General features: G+C 55.2%; 8 protein-coding genes across 8 annotated transcripts; 3 read left to right on the plus strand and 5 right to left on the minus strand.

Annotated features, from left to right (window-relative positions):
• Positions 1-85: 85 nt before the first annotated feature.
• On the minus strand, positions 86-1226 carry PUNSTDRAFT_125799 (uncharacterized protein). The gene is made up of 4 exons (XM_007382896.1): positions 968-1226; positions 640-911; positions 295-582; positions 86-231 (listed from the first exon to the last, which is right to left on the minus strand). The coding sequence occupies exons 1-4, from the start codon at positions 1130-1132 to the stop codon at positions 216-218; spliced, it is 741 nt and encodes a 246-aa protein (XP_007382958.1). The 5' UTR covers positions 1133-1226; the 3' UTR covers positions 86-215.
• Positions 1227-2112: 886 nt separating this feature from the next.
• On the minus strand, positions 2113-3872 carry PUNSTDRAFT_143163 (WLM-domain-containing protein; the record flags this gene model as incomplete). Its single annotated transcript, XM_007382897.1, has 8 exons — positions 2113-2316; positions 2371-2755; positions 2807-2868; positions 2931-3148; positions 3208-3399; positions 3461-3531; positions 3581-3635; positions 3693-3872. 8 exons carry the CDS (start codon positions 3870-3872, stop codon positions 2235-2237), a joined length of 1245 nt encoding a protein of 414 aa, XP_007382959.1. The 3' UTR covers positions 2113-2234.
• Positions 3873-4240: 368 nt separating this feature from the next.
• On the minus strand, positions 4241-4963 carry PUNSTDRAFT_133468 (HIT-like protein; the record flags this gene model as incomplete). Its single annotated transcript, XM_007382898.1, has 5 exons — positions 4241-4447; positions 4503-4728; positions 4776-4815; positions 4867-4892; positions 4944-4963. The coding sequence occupies 5 exons, from the start codon at positions 4961-4963 to the stop codon at positions 4241-4243; spliced, it is 519 nt and encodes a 172-aa protein (XP_007382960.1).
• Positions 4964-5342: 379 nt separating this feature from the next.
• On the plus strand, positions 5343-8563 carry PUNSTDRAFT_86155 (Cullin-domain-containing protein). Its single transcript, XM_007382899.1, has 12 exons — positions 5343-5571; positions 5618-5643; positions 5694-5708; positions 5760-6110; positions 6158-6487; positions 6537-7040; positions 7103-7192; positions 7250-7528; positions 7590-7883; positions 7949-8209; positions 8272-8457; positions 8511-8563. The coding sequence occupies exons 1-12, from the start codon at positions 5562-5564 to the stop codon at positions 8514-8516; spliced, it is 2352 nt and encodes a 783-aa protein (XP_007382961.1). The 5' UTR covers positions 5343-5561; the 3' UTR covers positions 8517-8563.
• Positions 8564-8664: 101 nt separating this feature from the next.
• On the plus strand, positions 8665-9829 carry PUNSTDRAFT_51885 (uncharacterized protein). The gene is made up of 5 exons (XM_007382900.1): positions 8665-8942; positions 9004-9212; positions 9270-9333; positions 9402-9514; positions 9571-9829. Exons 2-4 carry the CDS (start codon positions 9157-9159, stop codon positions 9465-9467), a joined length of 186 nt encoding a protein of 61 aa, XP_007382962.1. The 5' UTR covers positions 8665-8942; positions 9004-9156; the 3' UTR covers positions 9468-9514; positions 9571-9829.
• Positions 9830-10807: 978 nt separating this feature from the next.
• Positions 10808-12384, minus strand: PUNSTDRAFT_66654 (DnaJ-domain-containing protein; the record flags this gene model as incomplete). Its single annotated transcript, XM_007382901.1, has 9 exons — positions 10808-10962; positions 11018-11528; positions 11587-11608; positions 11675-11741; positions 11807-11885; positions 11936-11965; positions 12034-12059; positions 12117-12236; positions 12297-12384. 9 exons carry the CDS (start codon positions 12382-12384, stop codon positions 10808-10810), a joined length of 1098 nt encoding a protein of 365 aa, XP_007382963.1.
• Positions 12385-12662: 278 nt separating this feature from the next.
• Positions 12663-13900, plus strand: PUNSTDRAFT_86159 (uncharacterized protein). Its single transcript, XM_007382902.1, has 3 exons — positions 12663-13530; positions 13586-13644; positions 13702-13900. Exons 1-3 carry the CDS (start codon positions 12802-12804, stop codon positions 13712-13714), a joined length of 801 nt encoding a protein of 266 aa, XP_007382964.1. The 5' UTR covers positions 12663-12801; the 3' UTR covers positions 13715-13900.
• Positions 13901-14609: 709 nt separating this feature from the next.
• PUNSTDRAFT_133472 (uncharacterized protein) lies at positions 14610-15834 on the minus strand (the record flags this gene model as incomplete). The annotated part of the gene is made up of 3 exons (XM_007382903.1): positions 14610-14648; positions 14714-14838; positions 14898-15834. 3 exons carry the CDS (start codon positions 15832-15834, stop codon positions 14610-14612), a joined length of 1101 nt encoding a protein of 366 aa, XP_007382965.1.
• Between the last annotated feature and the right edge of the window lie 2167 nt (positions 15835-18001).

Genomic DNA, 18001 nt, shown 5'->3' on the forward strand with positions numbered 1-18001 from the left:
CAGCTGATCTAAATACAACGGTGCACCGTGAAAATACAACAAGCCTGTGATATGCCGGATACTGGAACAAATGCGAAGATGGGTGTGCGAGATAGCGTTGAGGACGAAAGCGGGTGCCGAGATGATGAAGCGAAACGAATAAAGTAGGTCGAATATCCAGTCGAGATGCGACGATCAACGCCAATCGAGCCCTAAGATTGGCCGAAGCGATGCGTTCATCCGTAGTACACGCTAAGAGGACGCAAGAACAGTCAGCGTCTTGCATAAAAGGGAAGAAGTGGAAGGAATGCTCACCCCCTGGCGGTCGTGCTGATCGGTGCGAAGTCCGGGCGCGCCTCGGCCACGAACTTCCGGAGGACGGCCTCCCAGTCGCTGCGCATGTCCCAGGTGATGCTGCTCGGGGGGTCGACCTCGACTGGCATGACCTGGCTGATACCGCAACATTGGATGACGACGACCAACGTGCCGATCCCGCCTGATCGACGGCAACGCTCTTCGCGTCGCTGAATGTCGTCGGCGACGATGGGATCTTGGTTGACGATACTGGCGCGGGGTACGAGGGAGGTGCCAGAGATGGAGAAGCTGGATGAGGAGTATGAGCACGTCTGTAAGAATGACGCGTAGCGATTAGATGCTCACCGACGAAGGGAATCAGCAGAGGAGTTGTGATAGTTGAGGTCGATGACCAGCGCGTATTGCCGAACATTGGCAGGAACGCGCTTCAACTGGAGCGCTTGGAAGCCCGCCCAGTTGAGCAGGTTTTGATGCGCTGAGGTGAACTTGCGCAGGTGCTTCGCGAGGCTCTCGTCGGGATATCCCGCGCCGGGCTGTTTGGTCGCCTGGATCTGGCTGGCGGTGTGCTGGCAGACGGCCTTGTGCGCAGCCCAGTTGTTCCGTTGGCATTCGGAAGACTGCGCGATCAAAGTTAGTGAGTATCCCTTGGGTGATGGAATTCACATGAACGTACGCAGTATTGCGCTGTCATGCAGCCGCCGCATAGGCGGAAGCGCGGACCCTGCGGGTTTTCGACTGCACTGCATTGATCACAGAGGCGGTAACCACGGGCGCGGTGCGCGTGCGGTGACGGAGTGAAGTAATTCGCAGCAGCGGGCTGGGAGTAGACGGCGGCCATTGTGATCTGCGCAAGCACAAAAGGGGCAGCGTAGGCGAGGTTGCGTCGAAACGAGTACCGCTGGGTGAGTCAAGATGGTCATTGTTCCGTCGTTTATATACAATCATCCCGTTGCGTGCAAGAGCAGGTTAACTGGAGCGCTCTCGTCTACGCGCTCCGTCGACCCGAGGGAGGAACACAAAAGACTATTGTTTGCTGCGCCCCGGGAAGCGACCTGTATGAACCCATAGACAAAAACCCTTGTGGATGTTTGATCGCTGCTGGAGTTCGCTAATTGTTTGGGTGTGGAGAAGCTCGGAAAGTCCTATCATGGTTCCGACACAATAAGGGACCTGGAAAGCGTGTACGTAGGGAAAGGAGCATATCGCGCCGAGAAGGGTCAAAGACAAAAGGCGCGTTGCGCACGTGATGCGCGCCTCTTGCTTCATCCTTCCCGTTTCGGACGGGCGCCGACCCCGCCGCCTTCGCATCTTCCGGAAGTTCCCTGAGGTAGCTCTCGCTCATCGAACGCTTTAACGCCAAGAACGATGTCCTTTGGGGGAGAATTCCTATTATTGTGAGGCATAAGCTCTGGTGCTTACCAACATCTCCGCTGTGGAACGACAGTGCAGACGCTCTTCTGGGTCGTGAAGTTGCTCGCACTACTCTTGCATGCGCATCACTACACGGACAGCATGACTATTCGTCTAGTTGGTCACTGCATGCCAATTTGCGCTGAGCTGGGCTCTCAGCTTCATATCGCGCCGCAAACGATTGCTCCCGCTATGGAGTCTGCTTACTGGAGTGGGGATCGGAGATTGGTCTTCCGTATGTTCAGAGCCCGCCTTCCGGCAACTTACCCATTCGAAGACGTTTCGATAGCCTCACGCTGCACGCTGGCCTGTACATATTACGTTTCTCTGTGGCGCCGTTCATCGACAGGTATCATGGCGACCCAATTGTCGTATCAGCTCCCGAGATCTACATTCCGTTCCCTCGTCGCCGTAAGGACTCTCCGATCTTGTCCCTGTCAGGATCGGAGCAGTCTCTGAACATCAATGAATAGTAGAAATGACCGTCATGAATTCTCCGAACATGGGAGCATCTGTGCAGTGAGATCGAGCTACACGGATCCGCCCTGCCAACTGCTCTCTCCTCTTGGAGTGGCACACGCAGAGCAGGCCAAATGCCCGGGATTATTCCGTCTATCATAACGCTCGTTATCGTAGGCACTGCAACAAACGTGGACAGGAACTCACAGGGTGCACACAGCACATTGCCATTCCGCGTCATCCTCCTCTTCCGGGGCGATCGCCGTTGCCGTCCGCGGCGAAGGTCCTGCTACGTTGCCCCCGGGGACGTCGTTGTAATCGAACGGAATGGCAAACGAATCTGCCTTCTCCTGGGTCCGCTTGCCCTCGCCATGAGGAGCGGAGTCTAATCGCACGAAGTGCCCCCAGTAGTCTAAAAGATTTTTGGACTTCATTTGGGTTTTCTCAATTCCGCCTGGCTCGGCCTGTTTGAGAGAATCGAGCAGTGCGTTCCGCCTTTCTGCGTCCGTCTCGGGTATCAACTCTTCGGATTCGGATTCGGAGTCAGTCGTAGGATCGTCGTTATCTCGGTTTGGTCGCGAAGGCCCGCTACCTAGTACTCACGTCAACGTGTCGTCTAGCTCCCTCTCCGACGCAACCTTACCTGTTTTTAAAGCAGCCAATCGCCTCTCGATGGCTGCTGCACGTTCATCTCGCGCTTTCTTACTGGAGACGCGGATGTGAGCGTCTACTGTACTCATGCGTGGCACAGTACGTCTGTGGCTCACCTGCGAGCTTGCTTTCCGAAGCCCGTACCGCGCTTCTTCGCGTCCTCATCTAGGTCGTCGTTCAACGCCCGACCGCCTGATCCAAAGTCCTTCGCGACGCGCGAACCCGCTTTTCGGCGCTTCGTCGTCTGCGCTCCCGTCCTGTCTGACGGCCCCGCGATCGCGCGTGGGCGGCGTTTCCTGCGGGTAGGGCGAGCACGCGTTTGCGCGCCGCCGCACTGGGAACGAAGACGTTCGCGTCAATATATGATGTTGCTTGACCGATGATGCGACATACCATGTATTCAGGTAATTCCCCTGGATCTAACCCTTGGCCCGACGTACGAGCCGCGTCCGCCAGACGGGTCCCTGACGACCAGAAGCCGTCGCCGAAATACCCCTTCGCTTGAAGTGCGCGGACCTCGTTCCTGAGACGCGCCCAGAGCGCTTGAAATGCGGGGCCGTGATTCATGTGTTTGATGTGCGCCAACTTTGCAAGACGGCAGAGCTGGTCAGGGGCTTGCGACGATCCTTGGAGAAGAGGTACGTACTTCGTGACATAGCGTGCTCATCAGCCAGGAGGACGGGTAGAAAGATCCATCGGGTCGGCGCAGGACGATCTCTGCCAGTCGATGAGCGAAGGACGTCCCGAAGGTGCAAACTGGGCGTACCTACGGTCTCGCCGTTGTTCCAACTCCTTCCCGCGAATACGGCGTTGTACTCATACTGATTCGGCAGGATCAGAGCGTGGTCTCCGGGCTGAAAGGCGATTGCGTCTCGTACCTCTTCGAAACTGTTGATCATGAACCCATGGGCCTTCATGACGGGCTTCACCTGGGCCGCAAGCGCTCGCAAGAGCTGCATCGCATCTTCCTGGGACGGAGACGACGTCGGGAGAGCCGTTATGAAGTTAATATGCGGATTCGGATTTGATTCGCGCTCGTTGAGTCGAATGTGCACCATAGCCGACGATCAAGTTGACTCCAGCCACTGAGATGAGTCTGAAGTTGCAGTCATCATGAGCATGGCCTGAACCACGTGGAGCGGTTATATATAGACAGCCATTGGAACGCGCAGACCGTCAATTGCATCGGGGCGTATACAGGGTGTCGAGGGATGCTATGGTCTGATATCAACCGCCGCGCACGCGGTGGGTTGTGGTACCAAGGACTGCTCGCCAGCACGTACTCGGTCAGCGCGTTATAAGCGCTCGCCGCGTGCTATTTATATACGACCCTGAGCCTGTCCAGCGCGCGGTCTCCGTTGCCTGGTCAATCGTAGAGAGATAGTCATTTGTCTAGTTTACATGTATCACCTTCTGTCTGTCCCTCTTACAGCTTTGAGAGCACCCTTTCGTGCACTTTCTTCAGCGCGTCCAGCCCAGGTTCCACTCTCGGCCAGCCTACACCTAAGCCTTCCTTCTCCCTAGGCTTAGGAATGAGATGGAAATGAACATGGAAGATATGCTGAGAGAGACCGTCGGCTGCGAACTCTTTAAGCGACAGGGGACTGACCTGATGCGCAATCCTTCCATTGTTCTGATGATAAGTTCATGAGTCGGATAAGTCAATCTCCGATAAACCCAAGCGGCACCTGAAGAACGTTGTAATTCTCGATACCGAGCGCAAGTGCGACCTTCTTGGCCAGGGGGAGGATATCCATGAGATAGCCATCCGGCACCTCATCCATCGTCTTGCAATGATCTGGACCACCTCCCTCCATCAGCATCACACAGAACGCGAGCATACGGAGAACCTCGCATTTAGGTACGATCAAAGTATGACCCTCGGCGACAGGACCGATGTCCAAGAAGACGAGACTGCCGCTGGTCGTTAGCGTATGCGTACCGGATTTGGCAGATCCTACGTTTTCTCCGTCTCCAACACTTTCAGCACCGGTATTTGCCCTATGATACACGTGAACGCGGCCTAAAACACAACGAGCGATTCACACCAACCTTTTATCATGGCGCATAACAAACAGCTAGCAACATCGCGTGAGCGCCTTCGAAAGATCCGATCTCACTGCACATACTCGTCCTGGAGTGCGGCCATGTTTCGTGGAGATAGGTAAGAGTATGATGAGAGAGCAAACACTCTTCGAAGTTGATTTATGTACACCAGAAAAAGTGCCGAGATGCCCGAGTTTGCTGTCTCCAACTCTTAACACAGACTTCATTCAATCCAGCACTCCGAGTCGACTGAATGGTGCTTCGAACTGCTTCTTGGGGCGTCCATTGCCGCGATCATTATTCGCATAAGCTGGTCAGCACCATCAACCGAGGGCAATTGAAAGAACCATATTTCATTTCGAAGGGCACAAGCGCCATGGAACAGAACAGAACCTTCGACGTCGTGCCGGCCGGCGAGCGAGGACGGAAAGAAAGGCACGCGCCGCCACGTGCGCCATCATTCACGCCGCTCGATGACTCTCCCTTCAGCCACCACCGCGTCTGCATCATACGAGGACGATCTTTGTACTGGCGCAAAGCACGATCCAAAACGCAGGGTCGTGGCTGGCAGACTGTCAAATAAACCATCGCACCAGCTTAACGCTCGGCCTGTTCATCAAGCCCTCGTTTGGCCTCGTTCAGACATTCACTCGTGACTTGGTAGTTTACCTCTCAGTCAACTTGAGCTTGAAGGATCCCGCATGGCGAGCAGTCCGTCATTCATCTTGTCGATCAGCACCAAGCTAAATTCTCATAGCAATAAGGAGAGGGAAGCCAAAAATCGTGGGTCCATCTTGTCTTCATGCGCGGCCTCGTGCTAATTCCGTCCGCAGAAACCTCCGAAGAAGGTACTGAATTGCACCACCCTCCGTTTATCTCTGTCTCACGTTCACGCATAGCACGGTCCAGATGTTCCTATCGAAGATATATGGACGCAGCTCTCCAATAACATCCGCGAAATCCATAAGCAGAATGCCTCTCGCTTGTCCTTCGAAGAAAACCACCGCTTCGCATACAACATCGTGCTCTCCCGCAAGGGTGAAATGCTATATAACGGCGTATGCGACTTGGTGGTAGAAAATCTGGAGAATTTGGCGGCGGAACAAATCATACCGGCGTTCCCGACGGGTAACAAGGACGATCTGGTCGAGCAAAGCCAGGAGTGGGAGCTCTTGCTCAAGGCACTTCGGAACGTGTGGGACGAGCATCAGGCCAATATGTCGAAGCTCAGCGACATCCTGAAGTACATGGTCTGTCATCCGCTCTCCTCACCTACCTAGTCTCATCGTTATACCAGGATCGTGTTTACACAAAAAACGCAGGTGTTCCCGAGATATGGGACGCAGGCATGAACCTCTTCCGCAAACACATTCTCCGCCCCCCAATACAACCCCACCTCGTCACAGCCATACTGCAAGAAGTACGGCTCGAACGCGACGGCTTCACTATCAGTCGGTCAGCGGTCAAGGGCTGCGTAGACGTGATGCTCCAACTCGACGACGACAAAGGAGAGATCATCTACAAACGTGATCTGGAACCCGTGCTGCTGAAAGAGAGCGAAGCGTACTACAAAGCGGAGGGCGAAAAGCTCATGGAGTCGTGTGATGCCCCCGAGTACCTGCGTCGGGTAGGTTTGCTCTATTTTCCTTCACGCGATCATGCTGAGAAGGTCAAAGGCAGAAGATCGTTTCGTCTCCGAAGAACTCCGTGCCATCCACTACCTCTCCAACCAGACCGCCGCTCCCCTCCAAAGAATTCTCGAATCCGCCCTTCTTACCCCACACCTGCAGGCCATCATCGGTAACCGCAACTCCGACCTGGACGTAATGATCGATACCGACAGGAAGACCGATTTGGCTCGATTATACAAACTCTTCGTCAAGGTCCCGACCGGTTTGCCCTGCCTTCGACGCGCGATCAAGGATACCCTCGCCACGCGGGGGAAAGAGATCAATTCTCTGGGTGCGGTCTCGGGTTCCGGAACCGCAGATGGTGGCGAAGGCGATGATGCTCCCGAACCTACTGGAAAGGGCAAGGGAAAGGCGGGGCCACCAGGCGCACAGTTGTTACAAGTAGCTCTGAAGTGGGTTGAAGACGTCCTCGCCCTCAAGGACAAGTTCGACACCATATGGACAGATTCATTCGCGTCAGATCGCGATCTCGAGGGTGGCATCAACGAGGTATCGCCCGTTTTTTTTTTTCGCTGGTACGACGCTCCATTCACCCGGGGAGCATTTCCTAGGCTTTCGAGTCGTTCATCAACCAGAACGAAAGGGCCCCGGAGTACATCTCGTTGTTCATCGACGAAAACCTCAAGAAGGGTCTGAAAGGCGTGAGCGTTCTTCCACCTGCCTTCCTATGCTTTTCCGCTGATATATCGCTATTCCAGAAAACCGACGAAGAAGTTGAGGCTGTCCTGGACAAAACAATTACCGTGTTCCGTTATGTCACGGAGAAGGACGTCTTCGAGCGATACTACAAGGGTCATCTCGCGAAGCGCCTGCTCCTCGGGAAATCGGTCTCGGACGACGCGGAGCGCGGCATGCTCGCCAAGCTCAAGGTGGAGAGTGGGCACCAGTTCACTCAGAAGCTCGAGGGCATGTTCACCGACATGAAGGTTTCTGCCGACACCATGGCCGCATATCGGACATATCTCAACAGCAAGGAGGCAAGCGAATCCCATAGTTATCCTCCTGCGCGGTTAATGTTCATCTTTCCCTTACCACCAGGCGCCCGACGTAGATATCAACGTGATCGTCATGACGTCCACTTACTGGCCGATGCCGCAACCTTCACCGCAGTGCAACTTGCCGCTTGCGCTCACCGAAGCCAGCAAGGTGTTCGAGAAGTTTTATCTGGGCCGTCATTCTGGTCGCCGGCTAACGTGGCAACCTTCGCTCGGCAACGCGGACGTGCGCGTTACCTTCAAAGCAAGGAAGCACGATCTCAATGTGTCAACCTTTGCCCTGGTGATATTGCTACTCTTCGAGGATCTCTCGCAAGATGAGTTCTTGACGTATGAGGTACGTCCCCTCCCCACCCTCTCCCAGAGTAGATCGACACTAATGCCGTTGGCGACCTTCCGTAGGAGATCAAGACCGCGACTGCGATGCCAGAACAAGAGCTCCAACGGAATCTCCAATCACTTGCGTGTGCCAAGTACAAGATCCTCAAGAAGCACCCGCCGGGACGAAACGTGAACCCCGGAGACTCATTCTCGTTCAACTACGACTTCACCTGTAACCTGCAGAAGATCAAGATTAGCACCGTCTCCAGCAGGCCAGAGTCGACCGAGGAGCGCAAGGAGACGAAGGATCGGATCGAGGAGGAGCGAAAACACCAGACCGATGTCAGTCGCATTGCATTTTTCTTTCTACTGCGTGTTCTGGTGCTGAGGCGACTTTACCGCAGGCTTGCATCGTCCGGATCATGAAGGATAGGAAACACATGACACACAATGACCTAATCAACGAAGCTACACGACAGTTAGCTAGCAGATTCCAACCTCAGCCTCTGGACATCAAGAAGCGGATCGAGAACCTCATCGAGAGGGAGTACCTGGAGCGATGTTCGGATAGGAGGTCATACAACTACCTTGTAAGCGACAACCAATCAACCAATAGGATAAATGCTGATGCCCAACATCCAAGGCGTGACATATTGACTGGCCGTTTCTCACTTGCACACCCATTTTTGCACCCCCTGTATCAAATCACAATGTACTCAAGCAAATCACACCGTGTTGTACGAACCCTGAGGCCTGAATGCGTGCAGCACCTTGCGAACTCAGCAGCACAAGATTGAGAGGCTTTGGGACAATTGATTTGACATGAAAGGAATCTGTATACAGGTGCGGCCCAGCGGTATACATATCCCCGTGCAGAAAACTCTGCTGTACCTACCTTTGCTGGACATCTTTTGGAACAACTTGGAGTGATAGGGTACGGCCAATGTCGGTCGTTGGTCTAGGCAGCGAGCGTCGGCCCCGTGCTTGAGGGGGGCTCTGTAGCTTCGCCATGCCAGGATGATCTGGGTTATTTGATTTTGAAAGCCCTCTATGCCCGGTGCAACGTATTGCAGGACTGCCAATCCAGAAGTCATGAGCCGCCAATGGCGTCAAAACGTTCGTGAGCAGGAACTCACACTTCAAAAGTGCAGGCGCCTCAGCAACGTTGCTCATGAAGGTCTCGCGTAGCTGCACGTAACAAAGCCGCAAGCACAACGTGCGCAGCTCCCAAGGCGAAGGGATGCAAGTTACAGGTTACCGGCTATGAAGCCAGTAGTTCTGCGACCGTAATGTGGTCCAAAGAGCATTATACGCCCCATGGACCCGAGTGGCGGCTACTATCGTCCTGAAAGAGGTGTAGATGAGAACCTTATCACTGTATCATGGAGGTTCAAGTACGTACCGCCGCTCGGCGCACCGACACGAGGAACCCCGTCACCGATGCGTCTTGCCAACCTATGGATCCCCTGCGATTACGAGATCGTTCAGTCAGTTTCGACGCAGAGGTGATTTTGTAGCGTCGGCGATTGCTCACGATCGGGATCGGTGGGAAAGGGTCCAAAGACAAGGAAGGCATTCCGCAAGACGCGTGTATATATAAGTAGGCTGCCACGTTGTTTTAGGGTGGGCGTCGTTCGGTCTTAACCTCTGCTCTGGACATCAAGAAACGGAAGGAGAACTGCGTACAGAGAGAGAGAGAGTACCTGGACGCTAGAGCGATGTCCATATAGGAGATCATATGTATAAGAATATCGTCTGACGCCCATCATCCAAGGTGCGACATATCAATCGAGTAGGCATTTCTGATTTGCGCATCCATTATTTGCATCCCCTGTATCAATTCATAATCCGCTCGAACAAATCAGAGTGTTGTACGAAACCCCGACTGCACGCAGACACCTTGTGGACTCAGCAGCACACGATTGAGAGCCTTTGGGACAATTGATTTGATATGAAAGGAATCTGTATACAGACAGATGCAGCCCGACGGTATACGTGATCCTATGCGCAGAAGTTTCTGCTGTACCTACCCCTGCTGAACATCTTTGGAACAGCTTGAAGAGTTATATGGTCCGGTCGACTTCGACCTTTGGTGTGGGCAGCGAGCGTCGGCGCGATTGGCAGGCCGTGGCTTCGTGGTGCCGCGATGATCTGGGTTATTTGATTTTGAGATGAGCCCGTGTTCACGGGCGCAGGGAGCTCGTCGCCTGACTAGATACGATGATCCGGATGTTAGTCTAGCAATTGGTTGTGCAGATCACTCGAGGTACTCACGACTCGAAGATAGGTGCTGTTCAATGCAACCACTGGTCTTAGAAATCCTGCGACAACCGCCCTATGTAACGCGCTTGTCGCCACCGGGTGGGGACAGGCGGGATACACCATACAAATCACGCGAAGAGCCCGGAGGGCAAAGTCTCGTGGTTCGACGTTGAGCAATCCGACCGACAACGGCTAGGATACTGATAAGCTGGTGGTTGCAATCGTGACATACGGGGGCTTACTTGGTCGCTCATCACGAACAATCGCGACAGGGAACCCTGACGAGATTGGACGCGTGCTTACAGACCTGCCGACCACCCTGGGATCGACAATCGGTCATCATCATGCAAAGGTGGCACAGCGAATGAAGGCGCCTTACTTTGGGGATCGATAGGAAAGGGTCCAAGGACGAGGAACACACGCTGCGTGAGACGCGTGTATATAGGGCCGCTCAGTTCCCTTAGGGTGGGCCTCTATAGTCTCCGATGGGCACGGAAATGAAGTGCCTGGCGCGCGTACATACAGTCCGCGGCCGATAACAGGGTATACAGCATTAATTTATGGTTTGTCTACGTCTACGTGTGGTAGAGCCGGCTATAATTCATCCTTACGACGGGTTCCTTCCTCCTCGTCGTAGAAGATCGCGGTGAGCTCTTTTTATAAAACGTTGTTGAGGACTTAAGAGCAGACCCAGAGTGACATGAGAGACGTACTTTTCTTCAGATCGGGAGATATCTGTGTAGGCAGCACGACGTTGTATTCCACGAAAAGGTCGCCGTGGTGCGATTCTCCGAAAACGGGCATACCCTCGCCCTTGATGACCTGTACAAAACCTGGTGCGCCACGTTAGCACACTAAGGGGAATCGAGGACAGAACAATTGACTTACCAGGTTGCGTTACAGCATCCCTCTTCAGCGTCACGACGTGTCCGTCCAAATGTGTCAAGTTGCGCTCAAACCCGAGCAACGCCTCGTCCACGCCGATCGTCTCCTTCCAATACAAGCTGCTCTCTTTCCTCCTCCACCCGCCCTTCTCCTTCTTGCTCCTCACGCGCAACACCACATCTCCCGGCTCCCAATCCGGGCTCTCGTCTCCCTCGCCCTCGAACACGACCTCGTACCCCTCCGGCATGCCTTTCAGCACCTCGAGCTCGAGGCCCATGACCTGGTCGAGCACCTTCTGGCCCTTGCAGTGATCGCACTGCTTCGCGATGACCTTCCCCCGCCCGCCGCACTGGTCGCACGTCTGCTGCGACTGCGCGAACATGCCGGGGAAGATCTGCTGCTTGACGATTTTGACCCCCGAGCCGCCGCAGCCAGAGCAAGTGTGGATGTCGTGCGTCGAGGCGGCTCCGGTGCCGCGGCAGTGGTCGCAGAGCACCTTCTTGCGTATCCGGAACTGGAAGCGTGAGGGTCAGACACTCTCCGTGGCAGACAAGAGCGAGGGGGAAACGTACGTCGATGGTGGCTCCGGTATACCTGGAGGGGTTTGTCCCATCACGTTAAGATCGACGAAAAGGAGATCACGGGAATAAGGATGCTCACATATTTTCGAGCAGTACTTCGAATTCGCTTACAGAGGTGGGTCCACGGCGAACCTGCTGATGTTGTTCTGTAGAGACGTAGCACTATTCGTGAGAACGGAACAAGTTATTAATACTGAAAACGCACGTCCACCGCCGCCGAAGAAATTGGAGAACATGTCGAACGGATTGGCGTGGAAAGGTTGGCCGCCTTCATGCGCTTTCAGGCCATCCTAGTTGACCGGTTCAGTCAGGTACATCAAGACGAGAAATGGGAGCCGACCTCGCCATGTCTATCATATATTTGACGTTTCTGGGTAGGTGGGGTAGATAAAATGCCCGTCACGATACGCTGGAGACGCCACTTCAGGAGCGTCTTACCTCGGGGTCAGATAGAACCTCGTAGGCTGTCGAATGAAAGTGTTCATGAGGACCCAGTCCTTCGTTACATTCATAGGACATACCACGCGCGATTTCCACAAATCTTTCCTCCGCATCTGGGTCCTTGTTCTTGTCCGGATGGTACTTGCGGCTCAGTTTCTTGTACTGCCTCTTGATATCCCGTTCATTGGCAGACCTGTCCACTGCGCAACAATGGACGCGATCAGCCATACTCTTGTGCCAGGAGTATCGTCGTCACTGACCGTCCAGGACCTTGTAGTAGTCTGCCGCGGTAACAAGAAGGGCGCATACGAGCAAAGCGAATATACGGAGAGCCAATGACCAATACATCGCAGCCAAAGACGAGAGAAGCCGTAGGAAACCTCGCTGACCCGGAGCTCTTCACCGAGTAAGTACTTGACTTGCTGCTGCAGTGCTTGTCGTTGCAGCGATTTGGATACGTGTCTTTCAATGAGTCACGCGCTTTGCACGTGGACGCTGTGCAGTGTTTCAGTGACTGCGCCCGCGCGTCATTTGCTCCGACGCTATAGCTTTGCACAGGGAAGCGCAGCCTTACGGCTGATCTTCTATCATATATAAAGTGTGCTGAACATACCTCAGCGCTCGATGCCATCTCACTCACGACGCCGGAGCGGTTCTTCATCGTCGTCCAGCTCGTCGTCTTCGTCCTCGTCGTCGGACAGCGACTCGCGCCATAACAAGTACAAGAAGAAAGCTTCCAAGAAGCACGAGAAGAAAGGACACAGCATGGAATACGGGCAACCCCACTATAATAACTCGGGCTACGGAGAGCTTGCTGCTCCATCCTTCCCTCAACTCTCTCCAGGCTTTCCGAGAGAAGAGCATCTCGGTCAACCGCAATATCCCGCTGAGCACCACCAGCAAGACCCGTACGCGGCTGCCCACCCGCAAGGGCCGTACCCCGGCGCTCCTGCAGACTTATCGAACCCGTTATCGCCTCACATCTTTCAACCGCAAGTTCATCCCAACTTCCCCGGCCCCACGAGTCCCGACGCCCAACGGAACCTGATGGACTTCGGCTCTCAAGCCCACCTGCCGCCCCCAGCGGCGCCAGCCCAGCCGCCGCCATCCGGGTACCGCGTTCCTCTCTCTGACACGACGCCCTTTCCCTCGCCCCAATACACCGGCGAGCCGCCATGTTTCGATGCCGACGGTTCGCCCGTCTTCATCGGCAGCGCGCTCATGGAGAAGTCCGTGCACCCGTGCAAGATCGCGCCGCACCTCCAGCCGCACTGCCGCGTCCCGTACGGCGGCGGCGAATTCGAGCATCGCGGCCGTTTCGATCTACTCCCGTTCTCGCCCAACCTGATGGAGTGGGTCCCGACGCAGGGCGGACATGTGCCGCCGGGCAGGAGGCCCGTGGAGGGCGGATACGAGGAGAACGGCGCGAAGCTGTACCATGCGCTGGGCACCATCAGCGGCGTCCACGTCCCTGGAAAAACGGGAGAGCACCTCGTACGTTGCATGCATGATGTCAATGAACGTGACCTCACTCTTGCACGGATTACAGGGAGGAGCGAACATTGCATTCGGCGGCGGCGAGCACGTCGTGCGGGAGTACTCCATCCTGTATGTCATTCCCACTCACCGGTCGATTCCTATTTGTTCTGACACTTCTTTTTCCAGATGCTGGAAGTGATGCTCCGTTCAAGGGCTATATTGAAACTCGGGAGACAGTCAATCGTGTACTAATTCCCTCATATTCGGGTCAATGTCTCCGAGTCAATGTATCAAGAGTACTTTCAATCAATGTGTCTGGAATTCGTGCCGAAGAGATATCTTCTCGACCATGCACGCCTTTATACTGAGCATAGCGATGTGCGGCGGCGATCCTTCCCGGACAGGATTCGACAGTTGGTGGCCTACGTAAGACTATCTGCTCCTCCTGGAATCTCTCGCCTTCCTCCATATTGAACTTTATTGAAGCTTGATAATGCAGCTTGCCGCTCACGGATGGTCAGAGGAAAGGGCGAGGGTAAGTAGTTGCTGTAAAGGGGCACGCGGATTTGTAGTGCCGCCCGGACGTGGGAGTGACCGGATCAGCGCGCCCGAATTCTCATGCCACGATGCTCTTTCACGAAAGGCGGTATCGAGTGCGATTAGAACCAGAGCCATCGCGAAAGGAACGAGACGATGTGGATGCGATGACTCCGGAGATGGAGACGGACATAATACTGAAACGATGCGCGCACTAGCGGCGATGCCGACTTCACTCGTCACGTACGTGCGCGGTGGCCTAGCGATACTCACACTCGCCGTAGCGGATTTATCAGGATTCGCAATGCAGCCTTCATATGTGATGTTACATAGCATAAATTTCCTGCAGAACGTTATAAAATACAGGTGGGAGGATGCGACATCTCATTCATCCCAGGTCATGCATATATTCCAGAGTAAAAAAAAAGTCGTGTATGCCGGTCGGGGCAATTCCGGTCAACGAGGTCGCATATACTGACCATGAGTTGAGAACAGGAAGATATAACCGGCACACGGTTATCTATTTCCGTGTTTGTGGATGTGGTGCGCTTTTGGGATTACCGCGAGCAGGTATCGAGGTCTTCCACGATGGTGGTCTAGTTTGTTCAACCCCATCAGCGCTCGGAGGGCACCACCGATCCAACATAAGAAACATGCTTACCCTGACCGCAGCCCAGTTCGCGACCAACGTCGAGACACGTTCGCGGAACGCCATCCTGCACTGCGCGCACACGAGGCCATCGGCCAGGGGATTCATCGCCGCCCGGATCTCGGAAGCTGTGAGGCCTGATCGATGCGATCAGCACATAGACACCATCGGCGCAACATGAAAAGCAGATACTGACTCGGCTTCGAATCCCAGCCTATATACGCGCACGCCAGCGCCCACGCGCGCGTGAGCTTCATCTGTTCCCCGGTGCTACAGACGGGGCTGGGCGGGTGCTGCTCCGGCGGCGCGAGCAAGAGGCGCTTCAGCGCGTCCGTCCGGCCGAGGTGGAGGAAGAACAGGCGGCGGAGATACCGGGCCCCCATGCGCTCCGCGAGTGCGTCGTCGACGCTCGGGAGCGGGAACGCGTGCAGGTGCGCAGAGGTGGCGACCGCGAGGCTCATAAGGTTATAGGCGCCCGCGAGGGCGTAGACGTCCATCGGCGCGTAAGCGTTCGCGAAGAGGTCGAACGCCGCGCGGCCGGGAGCGACGGCGGAGCGGACCGAGAAGCCGTACCGGGGGAGCGCTTCGAGCGCGCGCTCGGCGTGCGCGAAGGCGGGCGAGTAGTGCGCGCAGCAGAGGTCGTAGATAAAGTGCAGGAGGGCGTTGAGGACCTGAGCGTCCTCGGGTATGTAGACGACGCAAGGAACGCTGGGGTCCGGGTTCGTCGCAGGTAGCAGGGAGTCGAAGTGGTTGCTGGAGTTGTTGAGAACGCTGGAGTGGGCGTAGAAGAGGGCGAGGTCCCTAGAGACGAGGACGACATCTTCGGGTCCGGCGTCGAACGGGGCGCCGGGATAGAAGGCGGTAGAGACGGGGATCGATGCGCCCGTCTCAGCCGCCGACGTGGGGACTAGCGGGTCGTCGATGATTGCGGCCTGAGAGACGCGGCAAAGTCCCGATTCAGCGTCCCGACGACCAATTTCGGAGGTTTGTGTGGCCAACGGCGCGTTCGGCTCTCCCGGAGTGTGCACGAGGTTGAGGATTGCGTCGAGGGTCCAGTCACGCTGGAGCAGCGCTACGTCGGGAGCACGGGCGGGGAGGATGTCAGGTGCAGGCGTTGAATGCGAATGAATCATATCAAGGGGGTGGAGAGGGGGCGATCGGAGACGAATCGTGTCCTGCCCAATCCTGGCCAATGCGTTTAAGTACCTTCGCATTCCGAGGGGCGGGCGGTTTGGTGGAGTATGGTCGGGGGAAGAGCATGACGACCGTCGCCGTTGTCCGGGATGTTGTCTCGGATGCAGAGTACTTATGATCCATGGGCGTGGCGGGCAATGTCCGACAAAGGCATTGGTAAGACCCACGAGGCTGGAAATGATCAAGAGACCGGGCGAGGTCGTGTACCTAGCTCAGGGAAGTCGTGCTCCTGGTTCAAGAAGATCAAACGAGCTATAGGGAAAGTATCAGTTCCGCCGGTCGACGTGTATCGCAACCCCAACCGCACTCACAGTGACGCCGACAGTTTCTACCCTGTTTGCCATTCGATCACGACGCCTCGAGGTAGGGAGCAGGCACTTCGATGATCCTCTTATCACGTTGAACGCCGCCAACGTCCTGGACATATGCTATAGGAAGCGCTCGGTGGAGAGGGTTTTTGGCGACGTACCCGCCAACCTCTCGGGCAATCTTGCTTTGTGTTCACACACGGTCCGCAATGTCGCCGCGTTTTTTTATGATGGGGTTTCCCACTGGATGACAACTTCGCCAGAAGAGGGGCATGTACTACGCGTCGTGTACGGTTCCGGAGTTCGAGTAGCATGGTCGTCGGCGCGCAGGTAGGTGGTAATATCATTATTATCCCCAGCCTGAGAGGAATGAGGTAAAGGTCCAGCCCGTGGTAGGTTCGGCCCTCTTCAGTCTTCTTCTGACCGTGGGATGGTCTTCGTATGTGACAGTCTACAGAACATTGTAAGTTGTAACGTGCCGGTTCTCCCGGAGGTCGACCGAGACCATCTTTCCTTTTCGAGCAAGTCGGCGCTGGCGCGCCGTTCCCCTTTTGATTATCATTCTACGACCACATGCTCCATCTGACGACGACGAGGGTATAAAGTCAAGCTACCTCGTCGTCTGGAGCTCACCTTTTGGTACCCTATTCTACCTTTACTCGAGTGCTCAAATACGAGATCTGTGACTCTCTGCTTTGTGCCGCTCGAGAACCTAACCGTGTGAATGCACCTTAGCCTTATCAGGCTTTGCTCGCGTCACATATTTTTGAGAGAAGATCTCAGTGAGTATTCTTTAGCCGCTCTTAGTCGCTTACTCCTTTGAATAGGTAACTACCTGGTCTGATCACCCAGGTACGACCTTACATCGGACGCGACGACTACGAGCAACCACAACCTCAAGTAATCGCATTATACCCTTGACATCATGCCGGTGTCTAGGGATGAGACGATGGGCCAGTGGGTCCGTCGTGACCGAAGGGCCGATGGCGTCGCTGACGCCGGACGCCCATCGGATGCTTCTGCTGATGGACGGACCGGAGCGGCAGCTCGCGGTCCTCCTGATGTCCGTCTTCCGGTAGCGTCTGACCGTATGTTGGACGTCGGAGGATCCCCGTTGACGGCTGATGCTCACGCGTCTGGCCTAGGGGCTGAATCGGGGGTGGGACGTTGGTTCGATGTCCCTACCGATATGCAGATGCCGCGCGACGAGTCGCGTAGGGCGAATGCACATGTAGGACGGGACCCTGGGGTGCTCAAGGCTGAGCCGCAGTGTCACGTGTCGGATCTTGGACCGTAACCGGGCCAAGTACGATAGCTCCGGTCGTTCCGGGTTGTCCGCCATCGGAGTAGCAGCTCCGGTACCGGACCTACGTTATCACATGAATAGTCCTCCGGCGACTCAACGTCCCGGTAGTTCTCGAGTCATAACGGATTCAACTCCGACGTTCACGACCGATATGCCTTTTACGGTTTGATATTCCCTTCGGACTTATTCTACCTCCGATTATCAGTTCGTAACCATATGCTCCGTCCTTACGATTGACAGTTCCACATGGTTCATAGTTCCGATAACTCCTTATTCCACATGGTTCATAGTTCCGATAACTCCCTATCGATACGAGCTCCGAACCGTGCCTCCGCGTATATAAACTCCTAGCTCCTGTACTCTAACTCCTTAGTTCGAATATCGACTAAGTTACTCCTCTGCTCCGACACGGACTTAGAGCGCGTAGCGACTCAAGCCTTAAAGCTTGAGTCTGGTCCGTACTCGCACTCACTCTCTGTATCTCGAAACTCT

Source organism: Punctularia strigosozonata (genome assembly GCF_000264995.1).
Source record: "Punctularia strigosozonata HHB-11173 SS5 unplaced genomic scaffold PUNSTscaffold_5, whole genome shotgun sequence".
Lineage (NCBI taxonomy): Eukaryota > Fungi > Basidiomycota > Agaricomycetes > Corticiales > Punctulariaceae > Punctularia > Punctularia strigosozonata.